Source organism: Botryllus schlosseri, chromosome 3 (genome assembly GCF_051294905.1).
Source record: "Botryllus schlosseri isolate E-star chromosome 3, Bs_hap1, whole genome shotgun sequence".
In the NCBI taxonomy this organism is placed as follows: domain Eukaryota; kingdom Metazoa; phylum Chordata; class Ascidiacea; order Stolidobranchia; family Styelidae; genus Botryllus; species Botryllus schlosseri.
Genome location: NC_137238.1, coordinates 1,480,618 through 1,500,380, shown reverse-complemented (window position 1 = coordinate 1,500,380; position 19,763 = coordinate 1,480,618). Strand labels below are relative to the sequence as shown.

At 39.3% G+C, this 19,763-nt stretch overlaps 2 protein-coding genes and 1 long non-coding RNA gene across 7 annotated transcripts in view; all 3 read right to left on the bottom strand.

Annotated features, from left to right (window-relative positions):
• The window catches only part of LOC145435353 (NACHT, LRR and PYD domains-containing protein 8-like), a 45,390-nt gene extending 30,025 nt beyond the window's left edge, over positions 1-15,365 (bottom strand). Inside the window, exons 1-2 of the mRNA XM_080312632.1 lie at positions 14,799-15,365; positions 12,704-12,871 (exon numbers count right to left, since the gene is read on the bottom strand). Coding sequence (XP_080168758.1) covers positions 12,704-12,871; positions 14,799-14,936 — 306 coding nt within the window. The 5' untranslated portion in view covers positions 14,937-15,365. The remainder of the gene's footprint in view (positions 1-12,703; positions 12,872-14,798) is intronic.
• LOC145435464 (uncharacterized) overlaps positions 1-19,763 on the bottom strand; it is a 440,390-nt gene that overhangs the window by 338,679 nt on the left and 81,948 nt on the right. The gene's annotated exons all lie outside the window — the stretch shown is intronic.
• LOC145435517 (uncharacterized) lies at positions 5,017-8,548 on the bottom strand. 5 transcript variants are annotated; one of them, XR_013913870.1, is made up of 6 exons: positions 6,566-8,490; positions 6,182-6,259; positions 5,710-5,796; positions 5,449-5,537; positions 5,325-5,388; positions 5,017-5,199 (listed from the first exon to the last, which is right to left on the bottom strand). It is a non-coding gene; the product is annotated as an uncharacterized LOC145435517 (long non-coding RNA). The 5 variants fall into 5 exon arrangements; XR_013913868.1 differs by lacking the exon at positions 6,182-6,259 and having other exon boundaries at positions 6,566-8,520; XR_013913866.1 differs by having other exon boundaries at positions 6,182-8,472.

The following is a 19,763-nucleotide window of genomic DNA, read 5'->3' as shown; positions in this document are numbered from 1 at the left end:
TTACGCCTGATCCGCGGTCCGTTGTTTACATTGTGGTCTTTGTAGTAGTCCGCTCGGTCCGCAGTTCCGCTCGGTCCGCCGCTTAGTATTGTAAGTTCCGCTAGTTCCGCGGTCCGCTCGTTCCGCCGTTTAGTATTGAGCTATTTTGTTATGGTCCGCCCGGTCCGCAGTTCCGCTCGGTCCGCCGTTTAGTTTTGCAAGTTCCGCTAGTTCCGCGGTCCGCTCGTTCCGCCGTTTAGTATTGAGCTATTTTGTTATGGTCCGCCCGGTCCGCAGTTCCGCTCGGTCCGCCGTTTAGTATTACATGTTCCGCTGTTCCGCGGTCCGCCGTTTAGAGTTGCCCCCCTGCCACCGGTTGAGCGATCATAATAACTACTGTTGCGTTACGGTTAGATTCTAAGAGTTTTTTCGGGATCGGTGCGCGCTTGGCGATAGCACAATTAGCACGCCTATTCCGGCGCTCGCATTGACATATAATTATTGTGGTGAATATTTAGCGACATTTAGTGACCGTTGTCCGAGTAAAGAATATGCATTATGTCAGACTGCGTGTACGCGGTGGTATGGTTCAGCATATAGGTCACTCCGTCGTAATTTAAATGCGAACTTAGTCTGCAGACCTGCACGGGGAGGAATTCTTAGTTTGAGGTCTAGAGTCGTAAGCACGATCTTGTCACGTATATTTTTCCGATTACTTCGCAATATACCAGTAACGCCATGCCAAAGCTACATATTCTCTTCCGTATTTACAACAGCATTGGATTTTTAAGTAGTAATCCGCATGCTCTAAGCCAGGGTTCTCAAATATGCGAACTGCGAGTACAACTTGCGCAGCCCGCGTCGAAATTTGAATTTCCAATTACTTGACAATATTTAAGAGCTACATTTCATTTTATCAGATTTGAAAGTTACAAATCACTCTAAATTTGACCCCAAAACACGAAACTACTGATCAAACTCCACTATATCATATCACTTTGAAATGCTACCATGCAATGGAAGATTTGCTATTACGTCGATAGCCTAATTATGACAATAAAACATGATCCTTATTACGATTCGAGACTAAAAATTGTGAGTCACTCGGACTGACTCGGTGACAATATGAGAATGACTCGAGTTGACTCCGAGTGACTCGGCTTGACATGGTCATAACTATGTAAGCTACACATTATTATTCGCTTGTCCAGGGAGGTAGTAATAGATCAAAATGTCGTAGCATTGTATTTTGCTCTCAAATCAAGGCTTTATTACAAGCATTAGCATTCTGTTGTCCCTTTAATATATGGTCAGTTGCATCTTGGGTCCCGTAGTCGATGTTATTATCGCCGGTTAAAGACGGCTGTAACACCAATGGACTGTTCGGCGATTGGAAAATTTTAGTACTATGACACATTGATAATTATATTTATGTGTCAATTTATCTGCTACAATATTACAAACCTGGATTAGGCTATAGTGTCCAATGTCCATATCTCATCCTTTCGACAAATTAGGCTTACGCGTGCGGCTGGCTGGCCACGTGTTAGCTACCCCTGCTATATTTCGTCATACAGCCAATACATTCAACCGTTTTTCAATAGAAGTTCAATATACATATGCACATTTTTAAAGCTTCAGAGCATTTATTTGAACATCTTCACATCCATTGTTATACCTGAAAATGAAATAAACTAGGAAGGCTGCATCTGGACACCTTTAAAGTCTAAGCTATTAAATATATCAATATTTTCAGTCTAGCAGTCAAGGATTATAGTTTTCTGACTTCCCACCGCCATGTTGTGACGTCCTGAAAATTGCCGATAACTTTTCAGCTCCAATGGCCGACACCGATAATTATTTCAAAGTGTGATATCGTTTCGATATTATCGGCGAAAATTTTGACTATCATAAAGGGGGGCGTGTCTAAAAAAAGGTTGGGAACCACTGCTCTAATCGGTTTTCTAGATCGCTGAATTTTTCTTGTGCGGAGCTTTTTGTTTAAACAGTATTAGGTTTTGTGAATTTTGAAATCAGGACACAAAAGTTCATCATTTGTGACCTCAGGACACATAAAAGTTTAATTTATAGTTATCTATACTTATCGACGGTTTGGGTAGGAATGCAATGTTAATGATATGCACATTAGAGATTAGAGATTGGGTTTGACTTGTTCATTGGTTGATTAAGGTGTGTCACGCTTAGGGCTCGCATTGAGATCCGTGCTCAAGTAGTAGCTCAAGTGTATGGTTTCAAGATTTTTATCGCCAGCGATATGTCTATGATATAATTAAACTCGCGTACGGGCGTGGATTGGCAGACATGTAACGACTTTCACGAAATCATTCCGTTGGAATTCGCGTCGCATTCATTACAAATATGCTTTGTAACTTCCTAGTTGCTTTCAATGTGATATGCCTGTTCGAATACAATAAAAATATCGCGCAATGTAATCGAAACGCTACAAAACTACTTTCTACTTTGCAAAATAACGCGTGCCAGAAGCAACTTCAAGTAATTTGAAAACATAACTATACTTGAGTAAGAACTGAGAGTAGGCAAAATTAATTTCAAAAAATAGGTTCATCATCACTGACCATTTCTGAAAGATGATATACATCAGGGCTGGCCAACCGGTTGCCCGCGAGGTAATTTCCGAAATTAGTAATATTATCAAAAATGGATTGCACAGATTGTGAACTTGAAATGCCAACCAAAAATTTGAATAGTCTGGCCGCAACACTTGAGATGTGAAGACTAAAATATCAGTTTCGACGCATTGGCAGATCCATGAGCCAGTCACATTTTGGTAAATCTTCGTACAGTACAATAAAGCAGAATAATTTGCGATTGATTTATCAAAAGTAAAAATTTTCTACACGCTTCGCGCAACATGTTGTCACGCGATTTCTTGATTTTAGTATTGTTACCCCTTTGTGAAAATGAAATAACGCCTAATGTATCAGATTGAGTCTAACTATATTCGCGATTACGAGACAAAGTGTCGTTCAACATATGCGACCTATGTTTGCGCTCGCAGAAAGAACGTCGACTATGAAACCTAGGCACAAAATGATTGACGCATGTTGATCGAAGCTTTCGATATCGATATGTCCAGGCGTCGAATAGTCCAGTCCTTGCAAACTGAGCGCAGCGATATACAGCAGGCCCGCAATATAGTCAAGTGACAATATTATTGACCTATGAACTTCGAAAAATTTTCTCGCTTGGCGCGGCTAGTGGCCCGCGCAATAGCTGGTCAATCGAATGTGGCCCTTTGGATGAAAAGGTTGGCCACCCCTGACATATATACATCAAACAGGATCGCAAGTTAGAAGCCAACTACGATGATTAATTTGAATCTATGTCCTCAACAAGCATCAGAATTTATATTATAATAAATAAAGATTGTGATCGCACTCTATAATTGAAGCTGGTATGATTCCACTTACTACTAGAATTGATGTAGCCGAAAACACACAAATTAAAAGGTTCAGAATCTTAGAAATGCATTCAGTCATTGGAGTTACCTTTAGCAAAATGCTAGCAATATCGTATCAAGTGAAACATCATTTTTTTTGCCAGTACTTTTTGAAAATATAAACTTCATTACGATTTCCATTTTTGTTGTTTTTCATTTAGGGTGGATTGCACAGATGCCGATTGAAAAGTAATCACCGATTGCCTTAATCGGCGATAATTTAATCAGCGAGCAAGGTCACCTGGTGACTCTGTGGTACAGATACGGATTCGCCTGTGAGTTATCTTATCGCGGATTACTGACGCAAATCGACGCAAATGACGTACGTTAGCAATCAGCTGTTTTCGTTCGGTGGCGATATGAAGTGTGTCGTCATAACGGAGAGATGAGCTCTTCATAGATATGTATATTTAGTTGATGTCATGTGCGTATAGCAGCTAACTAAGCTGTTGCTACTGCACAGTGTAAGGTTATGAACGTTAGAACAAACGTTTTGAGGTTATGAAAAGAGGTATTGTAGGAATAGCGTACCAAAATCTTCGTCTTATACCGGTATTGCTGTGCCAGAAACTCTACTACAAATTTCGTATATTGCAGGACATTTATCTCATTACTCAGGGATCTAGATCTAGATAGATACTTTTCAGATAGAACTATATTTTCCGTTTATTGGTGCATTAGTCATGATAGCCGCTTTACCAATGTGAAGATATACAAATTGAGCTCATACACACACATTTGCATACCGTACCATTTTGATTTCTCCATACCAATGACAATTGGCTCTGCGGGAGTGTAGAAGTAAATTTCAGCCATTGCAAGGATCTAACTGTTGAGCAATGTGACGATGTTATCATATAATAAGTCATATGCATACATGTGCTCAAGTGCTGTACCAACAGTAAGCATTTATGTTACAATTTTGCAATGCAAAGTTATCTGCTGTTACCCAGTTGAGTAATCTTGTTTGTTGACAGCCAAACCCCACTTCAGTTTATCAAGAATTTGGTCAACCATAAAATTCAATACAACCTGTTTTATAGAGAGCTACATTAATATAGTGTAATATCGACTGAGAATAACAATGGATCCATACCTCAATGTTCTTGCTACCCTCCAGATGTTAGATAGCCTAGCAGAACAGAGAGTGCCAAGAAGATTGGTCAAAGACCGAGCAAATCCATTGGAATATACCCTGGAGGTTAGCGACACCGATAACGTGAAGGCACAACCGAGCACGACTTCAGCGCAGACAGATAGTTCAAAACCACTTCTCTACAATGTCTTGAGTATTTCATCTCGTGTTTGAACACCAATAACCACACATTCAATTCCTCGTCGATTATTTTTATTACGAGATCCAGTAACCTATGCTGTAGTCAGAATTGGACAACTAGAAAATCAGATTTTCAAAATTATTAGACTATGATGATAATTATGGCTGCATATTTTTCCAAATTAGAATAGAATTATAGACACAGTAGTCATTTTTCAATTATATCAAAATTTGGAAATCTGCACAACTCTACTAAGTATTCTAGAGTTGTACTGTAGAATTTTCAGCAAAACCATAAATTAAGTTAGAAATATATTACTGGCATTTTGCACTTACTATTCTAATTATACAGCCAATTAACTAGTTGTCCAAGTCTGGTTTTTGTGCTATTTCGATTTGTTGCTGTATTTTCTCAATTTTGCAGTTCTTTTTCCATTTCCAGTTTCTGGTACTTGATATGCATCTGTAATTCAAAATATTTCATTCTGATATCATGCTGCTTCTTTGCCATTTCCAGGACGCTCATTTCTGAACACCACATTTTGATCACCAACATTATAGTTAAAATATGATTTTTCAGCAACACACCTGGCTCTCTTTTTCAAGACAATTGCCGTTGAGCTTTTTGTGTTCTCTGTTTCATCTTGCATATCTGAATGTAGTAATGAATAAACTGTGGGTTGCATCACCATCTTTGTATGCTAACACTTACCGGTCTGGTGTTCCATCCTGAAGTCTGTCGAGGGAACTGAAGGAAGCGTCACATCGCCATCAGCAACGAAAAGGCAGCAATTTCATTTGCTGCAAGAAAACTATGGTTAACAACAGTTGTATTGATTCAATAGAGTTCAAATTCAATAGAGCAATGTTAATGTCAATCAGAACAACCCGCAATGTTCTATTTGAAGTATTCGTGTGGCTATGTTAGTACCAACACTATTCATATGGATTTCAAATTAGTACCTCAACTTACCATCGCTGTTGTGACATGAAGAACCAGCCTCTGTGTTCACATCCTCGTCGACGATGAAGGTGCAAACTGAATCTTCGGAATATGCATCTGAATAAACATATTATTTAAAAATGTTAGTTAGAAATACATTAGATAAGTTACTTTCAAATGATTTTTTCACGGTTTATCTTAACCCCGCGAAACATAGGAAGCATGGAGGACTAAAATCATGACTTGACTCGAGTTGTAATAGGATGAATGGATTTGACTCGAGTCACTGCTTCAATATGATATACGGTATGAGAAATCCTGACTCGAAGTCAAATCTTCAAGTCAAGTTGCAAGCCTAACAATAATAATGGCCAACGATACTGCTCAGGCACCTGCACACGCACAGTAGCAAAGCCAGACTGTTGCAAGTTAAAATTGGATGCAAGTTCCTCTGCCGTTGGTTGTAACATATTAAAAAAGTTGATGTCCTAAATGCACTCACCATTGTTCATGTGACTATCGAATACGCAATCGTAGTCATACCGATGTTTCAAACATTCAATTTGAGATGGAATAAGGTCTGAAAAGTGATAATAAATATACCAGTGCTATAAAAATCAATTTCAGATTAGGAATTTGCCGAGCAGTGTTCCCCATGTGTCGTTTTCGTATAGCTGATGACGTGCAGCAGTCTCTGGCTATGGTTAGTTTGTTGGGAATTACAAAAAGACAATAAATCCATGTTTTCATGATCATCAAAATTTGTCTATTCAGTTCAAAACGAGCGTTAAAACGTGAGTATGAAGCACGCAGAGAGTCACGATACACACCGATGGAAACAATACATCTCCTACTGCGAATTTTAAAGAATTGCCAGTAAAATTACCTATCAAAAACCTTTTCCAAGGAGTTCGTCAACTGGAGGTGGGCCAGTTTTGGCCCGTTCGACGTGTTGTGATGCATATGTCTTTTTTGCTTTTCGTTTCAAATTTTTCAATACATTCTGGATTTGGCCAGTTGTACGGCTGCACGCGCAGGACTACTATTCATAGCTGCATATTTCTAACTCATTACATCTCAGGCCGCATCTTTTGTTTTGCCATCAGTCTTTTTGTCTTCCTTGTTTTCAATATATTCTTCTATCAATTCAATTATTCTAAACTCTTCTTGTCTGTTGCAATTTTCCGTCCTCCTATTTTATTACCAAAGTATACTATCGAATTCTGTACAGTGTACAGTCTGTAAAAAATGTCATACCGGTAATCATAGCATAAGGTACTATCGGCTGTGGTAGGCCCACGCCCATAATATGCGCCAACAGTTGTAGTAGTGTCTGAGTACAATATTTTCAGGTAATACCGCAACTGCACGTCAGAGCATCCAGTTAACACCATCTCAATACCAAATACTAGTGTACCTATAGCCAGCCCGGACCGCAGTCAACGCGAAGCACACAGCCGATTAACTTTCTAGACACCTCTCTCGGCGGATAACATTTGGCCGATTAAAATTCACCGATTAGTTGCAGATCGGCATCTGTGTCACGGAAGCCAGCCGATTACTGACGTTTAATCGGCGATTAGGGATTAATCGACATCTGTGCAATCCACCCTTAGTTATCAACATTCCAGTTTGAAATTGTATTAGCCTATGTGCCTATTGATTGCGTTGTGAATATTCGGTTTGATTTCAGGATACTGCCACAAGTTCTTACTGAAAGACAGTGACGCAACGTTCGACGGTTCAAGAGTGTTTTATGAAAATCAGGAGAAGACGATTTCTCGATATTACACGACAATCTTCTTCGAGGATTGTTTTCACTGAATTTTGTTTCTTCCTTGTCGGATTCTCTGTTCTTCATTATTTCACGAAATATCCTTCTATTTATGGTATAGATAGATCGATCTTTTTCTCGTATAAAACGGAAGATTTTGAAGTGAAAAAAATCAAAATTTGGACTTTTTTTACCTCAAAAAACTTAATATTGAGCAAACGTGTGCAATGTGCCAATTAGGTGTGTTTTCATATAATGTTAGAATTGTACTACTTATCTTCATTTATGGTTGGGGCTGTCTGTCCTTACGAAGTAGTTCGGCCTGAAAAAACTTTTTTGACTGAAAAACTGACAAATGTTTGCATTGCCCTATGAGGAATTCCAGTAGTTACATCACGTATTATCGTAGAAATAAATGCAATTTCTTTTGGTACAACGAAAGATACTTCCATACATTCTCGGGTAGAAAGTGTCTGTTTTTACTAAGTAGCTTGCCATGAATGGAGAAAGAACGTTCAACAGCAGCAGTTGTTGGCTAACAACACTGATATTGTGCGTACACTGCTGGTGACAAACCGTGTTGGTTCATTCTCTCAATGGTGTCTACATAATAATTTTCATCATGCGCTTCTTGATATAAGAATCATGCAATGCCCACGCAGTCTTGCTTTAGTTAGGATATTGCGGTACGTTGAGCATAACACCGTGTCAACCTATATTTGCTTGTGTTTATGATTCACAATGAGCATACAACGCGCAGTCTACAACGGTAGGCCTATAAAATAGGATACAAGCTGTAAAATGTCAAATGACAAGTTCACCGACAGTGCAAAATCTACGGTACATACGAAATGCAGGTTGCAAAATAATTTTGACTTTGTAAACAATTTTGACATTTTTGACCTAACGCTACAATTTTGACAAAATTTTGACTATTTTTGAAATGTCAAAAAAAAAACGCACTAGTTATTACGGTGCAATTCATAAAGAATTGACGCAATCAAGGTCGGATCTGTTGTTTATTTGCACAAGTATGGCGTATCGAAGGAGTAGTAGGAACTGACTGCAGTTAATACGGAAATTACACCCATTCCAATTCTAATCGGTGGGCTGAAATTTTCAATGTACACCTTATAAATGGGGTGAGTTCTGGTCACGTACATAGGCAACGGGGATTTGTTCTGTTTTCGTGCACCACCTTTTGGAGTGTGCTTGTGCATACACCTTCTTTTCGCTAAGAATGTACGGATCTAAAACTGCGAAAAATAAGTGTGTCGGTGTGCAGGCCTATCTATGGAAAATATCGTTAGGAATCCGTTAGCATCAGGGCTGTGGAGTCGGGATCGAAGAGGGAAAACACATAATGTCTGTGTCTATAGTCGGAAGATGTTGATGAAAGCACCGTTTGGATCTTCAAATATGGAGATCGGTGTGTTAATGTCGGTGCAAAAGTTCCTTCGAAACCTCTTAAAGCTAAGATCGAGTTTGAGCGAGCGAACCTGTAATAAAGATCGCTTTCATGCGAACCCGAACATCTGATGCTGCAGTGCCAACTATTTAGCTGATTTCGATTTATTTATTTCATTGATTTATCACTGTCGCTTTAAACTGTTTGTTTTGTCTTTACTAATATATTTAATTGAGTGTCACTATCACCAATGTTCCCTCTAATTTGTGACAATACTGCGCACACTCACCAACTCACTTCGCAGGCCCTTGGACAACAGTGCGTGATGACTAAAAAAAGGTCATCACTTCGAATTTTTTGTGCGCAACTTAGATTTTATTTGCGCAGAGACCGTGCCAGCATTGCGCATTAATGGACGGGCGCACCTTAGACGGAACATTGACTATGACATGCTCCGTCCATTGTAACTTATCATGCGCATGACAGCGCTCTCTGCTATATAGCTCCAGCGATCTGCCATCAATGGATTCACGATCTACATTCATATCAAGATCGCCATAACGAGCATCGCGCAACATCATTGTTATTAGTATGAGGGTTAAACTTTTTCGGCTTGTGGTACGTTAGAGATATTATTTGACTCTCGCATTACACTTACAAGAAAGTATAGCTTAAAATCTATTCACGTGTTGACGCGTTGGCCATGCTTGTTTTTGCAAACATGTATATACGATTGAACCGATGTTTAATTTTTAACAAACATTGTCGCATTTCTTTTATTTTCGAGCAATGTCTCTCCGTTGCTTTTAATTTCAGTCAAAACTAGATGTTTACACACCAAATAAGGTGTAAATGATAAAGTTTGATTGCATGCATTATGGATCATGAATTGGAAGGATACATCCAAAACTTTACGTGGAGAAAGCATTTGAACAGTCGGGGCGTTTCATAAATCAATGAGGCTTTCCAATGGATTAAGTACCGAGTACCGACCTACATCTGTTTGCAGCAAATCCTGAGAACTATTGTTGAAGTGTAAGTATGGACTTGCAAACGCTGCGCTCATGATTTGTGGCATGATTTCCAGTTCATGAGTCCATATGAATCAAATTAAAAAGGTTCATCCAGCTACCTAGTGATGATGTAGATATCAACCCATTCATCGGCATTGTCGCGATTAGTTTCATAAAAATGGCCAAATCTGCTTATATATCAGCCTGCTGAAGATATTAACCTGATTTATAGTCTTATCTCCTTGTATGCATGTAAGGTATTCAATATTATACAATGTTGCTGCCAAAGTCCCTAAAAGACTAGCATCACAGCTGAGAATATGCGACATCACACAGTTTGGGAGTCACTGCCTTAGATGTTGGTACAACATATATAACATTAGTTCTGGAACTTTTAAAACCGCGTGATCGTTTAAGTGGCAAGTCGCGACCAAAGACTCACACAATAAAAATAATGCATTTCTAGTATTTATATGCTACGTTTTACGGGTATGTATGACATGGAGAACGTGGAGACAAACAGTTTTATGCAACGCCGCTCCATAGAACATGTCGCACGCACGCGATCTCAACCAGAGTGTATTGTTTTCTTCTGCACGTCACATTGGTATCGCATATCTACTATTGTCTACTCAGCTTGCAAGGACTGAAGCAGAGTAGTAGCCGATCATTTCGACAATTGAACATATCAGTATCGAAGGTGTTCACCAAAAAGCGACGGTCAATACAGTGATCTTTGACACGTACAGGATATCGCGCAAGGCCGGACGAAAATATTTTGTCGCAAGAAATTAACCAACTATCACATACATATTGCAGCAGTACCATGGATGTCTCAATCATGTGTATTTATCTCGCCACAGGTGGCAATCAATGATTACACCCTGTCTCAACTTACGTCATGTATTAAATCAGAATTCGAGAGAATCGAGGACATTCATTGGAAAACCTACTTGGATCAACGTCTGAAATATATTCGTATGTATTGAGTAATATCTGTGGTACCCTTATGAGGTGGGGTCATATTTTGCAAAATTGACCATCACCTTTCAAATTCTCACCGTGACCCCACCAGGACTTGAATCTTGTCCGTTCCAGTTTAAAAGTGGGCGGAGTATAGCCCTCTACCGATTCCACCTTTGATCGACACCCTATGACATGTCTGAGGTTTTTTAATAAGTTTAAATAAACAAACTTTCTCCCCAAAAATCTCTCTCTCTCTCAATTTTCAAGGCTGACCCTCAGGATGGCGTCAGAGAGATGAATATGATGCTTCAGTGCGTAGCCACTGTTGCCTGGTTTCAAACAAGCCGTGAACCATGGTTGTAAATCGCTCGGTTCGTCAGATATAGAAAAACGGAAAACACATATAATATTTACAAATGGGCGTGGTCAGTGAGTAGTCATCGAGGTCAGGTTCATGATCAAGACTCAGTCGGCCCCTATAGTCCGATTTATGGCATAAAACAACGCGATATGCTTTTTCTTGTCATATTCAACCATTTGCAGGCATAGTAAACCTGTTTATGACTCATATGCCGTCTGAATTAGGACTTGAACTTGATCGAGATATTGAAAATCACTGAAGCGTGACCAAAATTAACATATCCCCATCAGAAAACTCTCCAGAACATGTTTTGATGTTTGAAACTGAAAATTTACACAAAATACCGTAGGCCTACATCTCGACTTCTGATGTTCTGGCAGATTTTCCGACAATACTTACCACTCGGAAAATATCTGGAAATTTTAGGTGATAACCATATTTTTATTAATTTTTTTTTTTTCATTTCTACAAACCAAAATTTTTGAGTAAGGTACCAAATGCACTGGAAAAGTCCCAGCTTTTCAAAAACCGTAGTACCCGATGTCTAGGGCGTGTCAACATAGAGAAATCGGTAACGGAGACATGCCATATCATGTATAATACACCCACCTGGTAAGGGTTTCTCATACGTACAGGATATGACTTCCAGGTTACGTAACCAGTCACCTAAACCAAATACTCTGGATAGCTCTACTTTTACCCAGCAATACCCAAACATCCCTGCACAATGCACTACATTCCGAAATCCGGACTATAGCGCGTAGGGGATTGGTAAATGAAGTTTTCTTCCTACTTCACAAAATTGAGTCCAAAGTGTTCAATAATCAATTACAAGTCGTTTTTCTACTTTACAGAATCGGGTGTAGTGTGATTAGTATAGTGAGTACAAGCAGTTTTATATCTACTTTAGAAAATTTAATGCAGAGTTAGAATAGATAAATAAAAGTACTTTTCGTTGTACTTTATAAATATTGTTTGGAGTGTTTAGTAGTTGAGTACACACACGTTTATGTCTACAAAATTTAGTGTTGAGTCTTCGATACATAAGTACAAGTTATTTTCTTTCTACATTACAAAATTTGGTGTGGAGGATTTTAAAAATGGGAATTTGAACCCGGATAAAGCAATTTGAATGATTTAAATTTCGATTGCATGAAAATCAATTCATCCCAAATTCTACCGGGAATTATTTTCAAAAATATGCAGCGATTTAAGTGTTTAAAAATACTTAAAACCCACAGTATTGGAATTACATCTCAGGAGTATTGATAAAGATTGAATCAACCGCTAGCAGTTTTATCAAGCGACGTGTTTCATGAGGAGTAAGATGACCAAAGATTTCGAATCGTTCGGTGATATGACAGATAAAGTATGACGGATTGTTCATAGGACGCACCGCCATCCCTCGATGTAAAAAGATTTTTGGAAATGGCGAACTACACCACGTGCGTTTTAATCGCCAATTAAAAAAATATCAACAACAAAAAAAATATATGACGCACCTGAATGTTTTGAATCTGGCATCCATTCGATACTCCTTGCAACTTTGTCTTGGTGAGACAACAGCGGTCGAACACCAACTCTTTGCAGCCTGACAGTTTCAGAACGTCAGAGAGTATTTCATATCCATCCTCTTTCATTGAATTTTCACGGATACCGAGCTTTTGTAACTAAAACAAATAAATATTTTACACAATTACTGTATTGAGGGCGATAAGTAGGGCCATTTAAAGTCATTAAAGTCATATTTTTTTCTATGCATCAGTAAGTCGTGGAATCAATTTTAACGCAAAAACCGCATGCCTATGGGGTATATTAAGAAAGTTATAAAGTCATATAAAGTCATATTTTGCTGGTTAGGTCATAAAAAGTTATAAAGTCATATTTTTGGTATAGTTTAAATAAAAAGTACCAATTTAAGCGGTGAAGCAATCATGCACTAAGAAACTACGGCAGTTACTCGTTGGGGTAGCTGGTCGAATGCTGCTCAATATTATGCCAAGACGTAGGAAGGTGAAGTTATTGTAAATGGCATCAAAAATTCAGTCAACGATCCAAAGTTGACTATTCAGTCAATTTGCCTCCACTATAACAATATTTCAAACTTAATACTGAAAATGGAAAATTATAGCCTACGTACACCGTCAAACAGATGTGATGTTGTAATGGAAAGTTATAGCCTTCGTGAACGCCCATGCTGATCTAAATGCCCCTGATTTCGGAAAAGATCCGCTTGAGCTCAAAAATTACATCAAGAAGCAATTGGACAAAATCGATGTGAAACAAATTATGGGGCTACAAAGACGAGACATTTCACCATCGCTTTATGCAAAACTGCAGAAGTGTCAACCCACATCAGCGTCTGTGGAGCGCTCATTTTCCTTACTACAGTCATTTTACGTCCAAATCGTAACTTCAAAGACTCTAACATTCCGCACTACATGAAACTGTACTACAACAGTGGCTTCAAATAAAAATGGATGTGTTATGTTGCGTATGTTTTACTCTTTAGTTCCGTGAGTGACGTTGTTCGCATGTAAAAATACACTATTTTCAAATAAAGTCATATAAAGTCATATTTTCCGAAAAATAAAGTCATATTATGGATTTTTCAAGGTCATATAAAAATGGCCCTAGCGATAAGGAAGTATATATTAATGACAGCTATCCGTAAAATTATCTCCATCCCTTTACTGTGCTGCGATAATGAAGAAGCCAAATCGAATATTAGGTAACGAGTGGAGTCGAGTGTTTGAAGTGCCACTGATCACGACATTACAACAAGATTACTGATGACCAGGAAAGCTGAAAAATGTGTAGTTTTTGCGGTCACAGGCATATAAGCCTTACTTTCAAGTCAAGCGACATATCTCTAACGGACCATGGCTGTTTCATACCGTGTTTGGAAGATGCCGCGAGTCGATTCCTTACTCTTATTTCGTGTAAACGAACATGCTTATAGGTGTATGCAACTTGTTTCGGATACCAAGCTATATTTTTTCTGTTGATAAAATATGTATTGGAGTGAAGAGAATATAATTTCAATAATCGAATTTATCTGCACGCAACACTCGGCCTGAACCATGATGACTGATTCGGACTCGTATTCGAGTAACCGAATCGTACTGCCCAGCACGAAAGGTGCCAGGTTCTATTTAATTTTTAAGGAGATCGTTCTGATGCGGGCTAAGATTTAAACGCCGACCAAAGCATTCGACGTATCCTCAACTATAGTCAACAAAATCTTTTATGTAATATGTGTTTTGGGAATTAGTTATGAAATGCAAGTCATTCGTTCCAGCATAAGTACATCGAAAATCAGAATTCATATCATCGATGACACAAAAACACCCTAGCATGTTGTGGAATAAACTATTGGATGAAGCGAGGATAACTCATGAGCTTGTTTCCTTTCACAACTTGGAATTTCGACCTCCTCAGTAACACATATGTTGCCGATTCAATCGTAGTATTCTGTTAACATGAAATATACCATATTTCTTAGCATATCGGAATGTAAACGCTACTGATTGCATCTCGTGTCGTCCATATGATACACAAGCATTTACAAATGTAAAGGACCATATTTCGCCCTACTGAAACTTGATTTTCCTTGCATCCCTTCCCGAAGCATTCCAATTTGAGATTTGACAAATCGCAATTCCCGAATGAGACAAATGCGCACTTCGAAGCTTGAACAACAGCTGCCAGTTCGGAATATGCGTCGGAAGGCATCGTATTATCAAATATGCGCAGTTCCGAAATCTGTAATGTAGCAAAGTAGCAATTGCATTGGACCGATAATGCTAATCGTAAATGATTTTATCGATATCATATTATAACGGGAAATACCATTTATCGTGAATATTTTTGCATATGATCACAACTCCACTAACGTTTGAACCATATTTCACATGTGGATGACGTCTGAATTAATATACTAGGCTAACTAGCGGATATGAGAAGAATACAAGCTTACCACAATATCAGAATATGGTTAGGCTAGCTTGGGCCTGGCTTGCTTCGTTGGTTAGACTTTGATTAATGTTAGGGTTGCTATACGTCCTCTTTTAAGAGGATTTGTCCTCTTTGTAGACTTTTTTAAAAGTGTCCTCGGAAGACGCTCAAATGTCCTCATTTTTGAGATTTTGTCCTCTTCTTTGATAATTTTGGTTAAATACAGGGCCACATTCGACTGACATACAATAAGTCAGCAATATAAGAACGGTCCGGCGGTTATTTCGGGAAGTTGGGCCGGAAAGTTGGCCTTTTTTAGTCACGCACCTGATAATGTTAAAGATAAAGGATTTTTCGAGAGTTGAGCTAGAAAGTTTAACTTTTTTCTTCAGTCAATCGACAACGAAGTGGGAAAAAATTACCATCATTTAGGATTTTCCTCCGGATTTTAAAGTTTGAAAATTATGAAAGAGAATCATCTTATCAGATTTCCAAAATATGGTAACCCTAATTAATGTGCATGGCCAGATAGGTACTTTAGCTAGTTTCGCTGTGAAAGGTCCTATTCCACCTGAAGAATTGGCATCAGGTGCGCCTGCGCAGGGCTCATCAGATAGTTCACCTCTAACCAGAACTATCTCTTGTTTAAACGTAGAAGTTCGATACGTCATAAAACCAAGAAGTTACAACAGAGACGCTTCTCAACGTACAGTTTCCTCCCAACTACACGTCATATTTTGTATGTCGGACTCGAATCACAATTTTACGTTGACCCTCTGACAGCACGATGCAACAGGACGTTGCATCAGATTTTACTGATTTTAACTGTGATGACATTTCGCGAACGTGAAACTATGCGTATTCAAAGAACCTTGTTATGACGTACAAATATATTACTTATTTGACGCGAGATTGCTCGAATGGTGTTGTCTTCCGTAACAATTCATATTTATTGATCAAATTCATTCATCAACTTTGAACGCATTTCGCGCGATGAATGACCACTGTCCATTTGTTTTCATGACATATTTGTAATCATTTTTAAAACATAGTAACATAAGTCTTGTTTCCAACGTTGCCGATAATGTGACCCTTTGGCCGTGTGAATGGCTGATATTACGAGTGTTATGCACTAGACACTTCTAGTTGAATTCGATGCATCTAGCAAACATATCCCAATTTACTTTTGTAATGATCAAAGTCTTAGAGCAGTGGTTCCCAACCTGTGGTACGCGTACCACTAGTGGTACGCGAAGGTCTTCCAGGTGGTACGCGAGTGGATTCTGCTTTTTTTCGACCGAAGGGAGTTATTAGTTCAGTTGGGGTTGATTTTGAGTTTTCTGAAGCCGCCGTCATCGTCGTGGTAAGGTACGGCGAACAAAAGAAACCGACTTGTTGCGCTCATGCATGACTTTCGATGCGCTGTGAGCAAACGTATGCCACGCATCGACCAGCTAGTGGAAAATAAACAAATGCAGCCATCGCATTAACCGAATGGCAACGGCTGCAATTTTCGAAAGATTTTACTTCAATTTTCAAAATCGAAAAACTGTGCCTTAATGGGATTGGAGCCCGGTAAACAAGGTAGCGTTCGATTCAGAATTTCAACGCGGATCCGATTGCGCCACTCAAATCATTTCGAGCTCTGTGTCTGGCCACTTATATCAAGAGCAAGCCGTGAAAACGTTGGTTGGAAACAGAAATGCTAAATTGCGGACCTTATGAACCTTAGTATAGGTATTCGACGACCATACAGTCTGGTGTATTGTATATGCTCAGAATTCATCGTTCTAGAGAGCCCTGAGTCGACGGTCTACGTCTAGCAGGCGCTAATTTCTAATCAAAACAATGCCGAGCGTTTTAGTCAGCTCGCGGCAGACCGCCGAGAGAGTGAGTCATGGTGCATGATTCGCGCGCGTATGGTAACTTCGAAGGCTTATAACCAGGGTTGCCATACCGTCCTTATTTCTAAGATTTGTCCTTATTTTGAAGGGTCACGTCTTAGAAAACTCGACTGTCCTTATTTCTAAGAAATGTCCTTATTTTCGACTTGCGTCCTTATTTTGTCTTATTTTCAACCGCTACAGAACTTCGGTCGTTTTTCTATGGTATCTGTGTTGCATAATATTCTAAAGTATGCTTTTTCGTCGAGATTTTATTAAATCATGAATGAAAGGAACTCTCGTGACATACACCACAAGATTTGTTTGTTTGTTTTGGGGTATTCATGGTGTTTGTCAACTACTATGGTCATTTACACCAGGCCGATATTCTTCTTATTTCCCGTAACTGCCGACTTATAGCACGGCCCACCTCTAGGCTTTTGTAAGACACCGCTGACGCGGATGAGGTGGCGAGGAGGAGCCTAGGTAAACCTCCAACACTTAGGTATCGGAATTCGGAAGTCGACCTCGGTCGGACTCGAACCCGCACCAGGGCTGTGGATTCGGAGTCGGAGTCGGTGGAGTCGGAGTCGGAGTCGGGGTAATTTTCGCTTGATGGAGTCGGAGTCGGAGTCGGAGTCGTGAAAACTATAATAGCTGGAGTCGGAGTCGGAGTCGGAGTCGGTGGGAAAATACTGACTGGAGTCGGAGTCGGAGTTTGTGAGAATGACTATGACTTCGACTCCGACTCCAACTTCTCTATCATGAAAACATTTGCTTTCAAAGAATTTTCAATATAATTTTTAGGTACCACCAATCACTGTTATTATTAACCATACAGATCAGGTGCGGCCAGCCCGTGACCCGCAGGCCAAATTTGGCACACGAGTAGGTTAGGTGTGGCCTGCGAGGTAATTCTCGAAATTATTTATGACATGAGGTACAATTGCAAGGCCAACCAAAATTTGATTAGCATGACCGCGAAATTTGATGATGACTAAAACAACAGTTCTGACGCATTGACGTATCCAGGGGTCAGCCACATTTATTCCAGATCTTCGTATATGACCATGAAGTAGAATATTTCATAGCAGATTTATTTGACTTGAACTTTTTCCCGGTACTTCGCACGATTCATTGTCACTAGATTTCTTGCATTTGAGCCCCCTTCTAAAAATTATAAATACATATTATTCACAGAATTGAGTCTAACTATATTCGCAATTAGGAGATACGGCTTCGCTTGTGCACTCGCAGCGAGGTCGTTGACAAAACATTTGCACAAAATGATAGAGGCATGTTCACTGATACCGTCGATTTTGCTATGTCTAAACGTCGAGTAATCCCGTCCTTGCCAAATGAGCCCAGTGGTATGCAGATGCGACACCCAATGTATGTTAGCGACATATTTATTGATATAGCTATAGCCTAATTCAGTCGTTATCTTTCAAAAAAAATTCGCGCTTGGCGCGACCAGGGCCTGATTGCGCACTGCACTGTTGCATGACATATTGTTATAAATTTTAGAGCGTAAAGTCTTGTTTGCAATGTTACCTAATTCGGTTCGCTCCTATCGACGACTAAAAAAAGGTTATCAACATTCCAGTTGCCCGCGCAATGGTTCGTAAATCTCAGGTATCCCTTTCGCCCAAAAAGTTGCCCACCCCTGATATAGATAAAATTAGACATTACTTGCAAATTACAACTCAGTTGCAGAGGAGAAGAAAATCACAAGATGCGTTTTCGCGATGCAGTCAAAATTGATGCAATTTTTGGAATTATACCATGATACTGTGACAGAGAAAATGCATCGGCTGGTTTTGTGAAATTGTAAAAATTATGTAAATATCACCAAACGATGCTTCCCACTTGACAAAATTAAAAATATTTGTAGTGTAGCTTAGCTGTTTGGGTCGAACAAATGATTAAGAAAGACTACAAGTCCCAATCCTTGAATACTTGATTAAATACATGTAGACTAGACATAGGCTATGGTCTTTGACTACTTAACTAAATTCCATTTATGACCAATGTCTATTATTAGTAGTAAGAGTGTTTGTGCTTGTAATCAGGATAGTGTGCAATGACAAAATTGGTAAGTTCAATTTCTTTATTAGTTGCTGAGTCATACACAAGAGATACACTTGAATTTTTGATCTACATTTTTATTATACAGGACTGGATAGCCTATCTGCCATATTTGAATGATTCATACATTTCAGGATATTAGAGAGTCCATTTTATAATAACTTGAATAAGGAAGGATATTTATCAAATCTTTATTTCAATTTAATTGCATAGTGGATAATTCGAGCTGTGCCACAATGAAAGAATTTAGCATGCCACAGTTAATCATATGTTTACATATGTTTAATGGTTGTATGATAGTCTTTCAACGGACAATGATGTGGCATATAAATTGGTAATAATGCTGGAGTCGGAGTCGGGAGTCGGAGTCGGAGTCGGTACGTTTAAAGACCCAGGAGTCGGAGTCGGAGTCGGAGTCGGTACATTTAAAGACTCAGGAGTCGGAGTCGGAGTCGGAGTCGGTATATTGAAAATGTGTGGAGTCGGAGTCGGAGCCGGAGTCGGTGGTAAAATTTACCGACTCCACAGCCCGGACCCGCACCCATTGGTGTTGCAGTCGCGGATTACACCACTGCGCTATCTCGCCACGCACACCACAAGATTTGACTTCTAAGAGGTGAGATGGCTAGGGCAG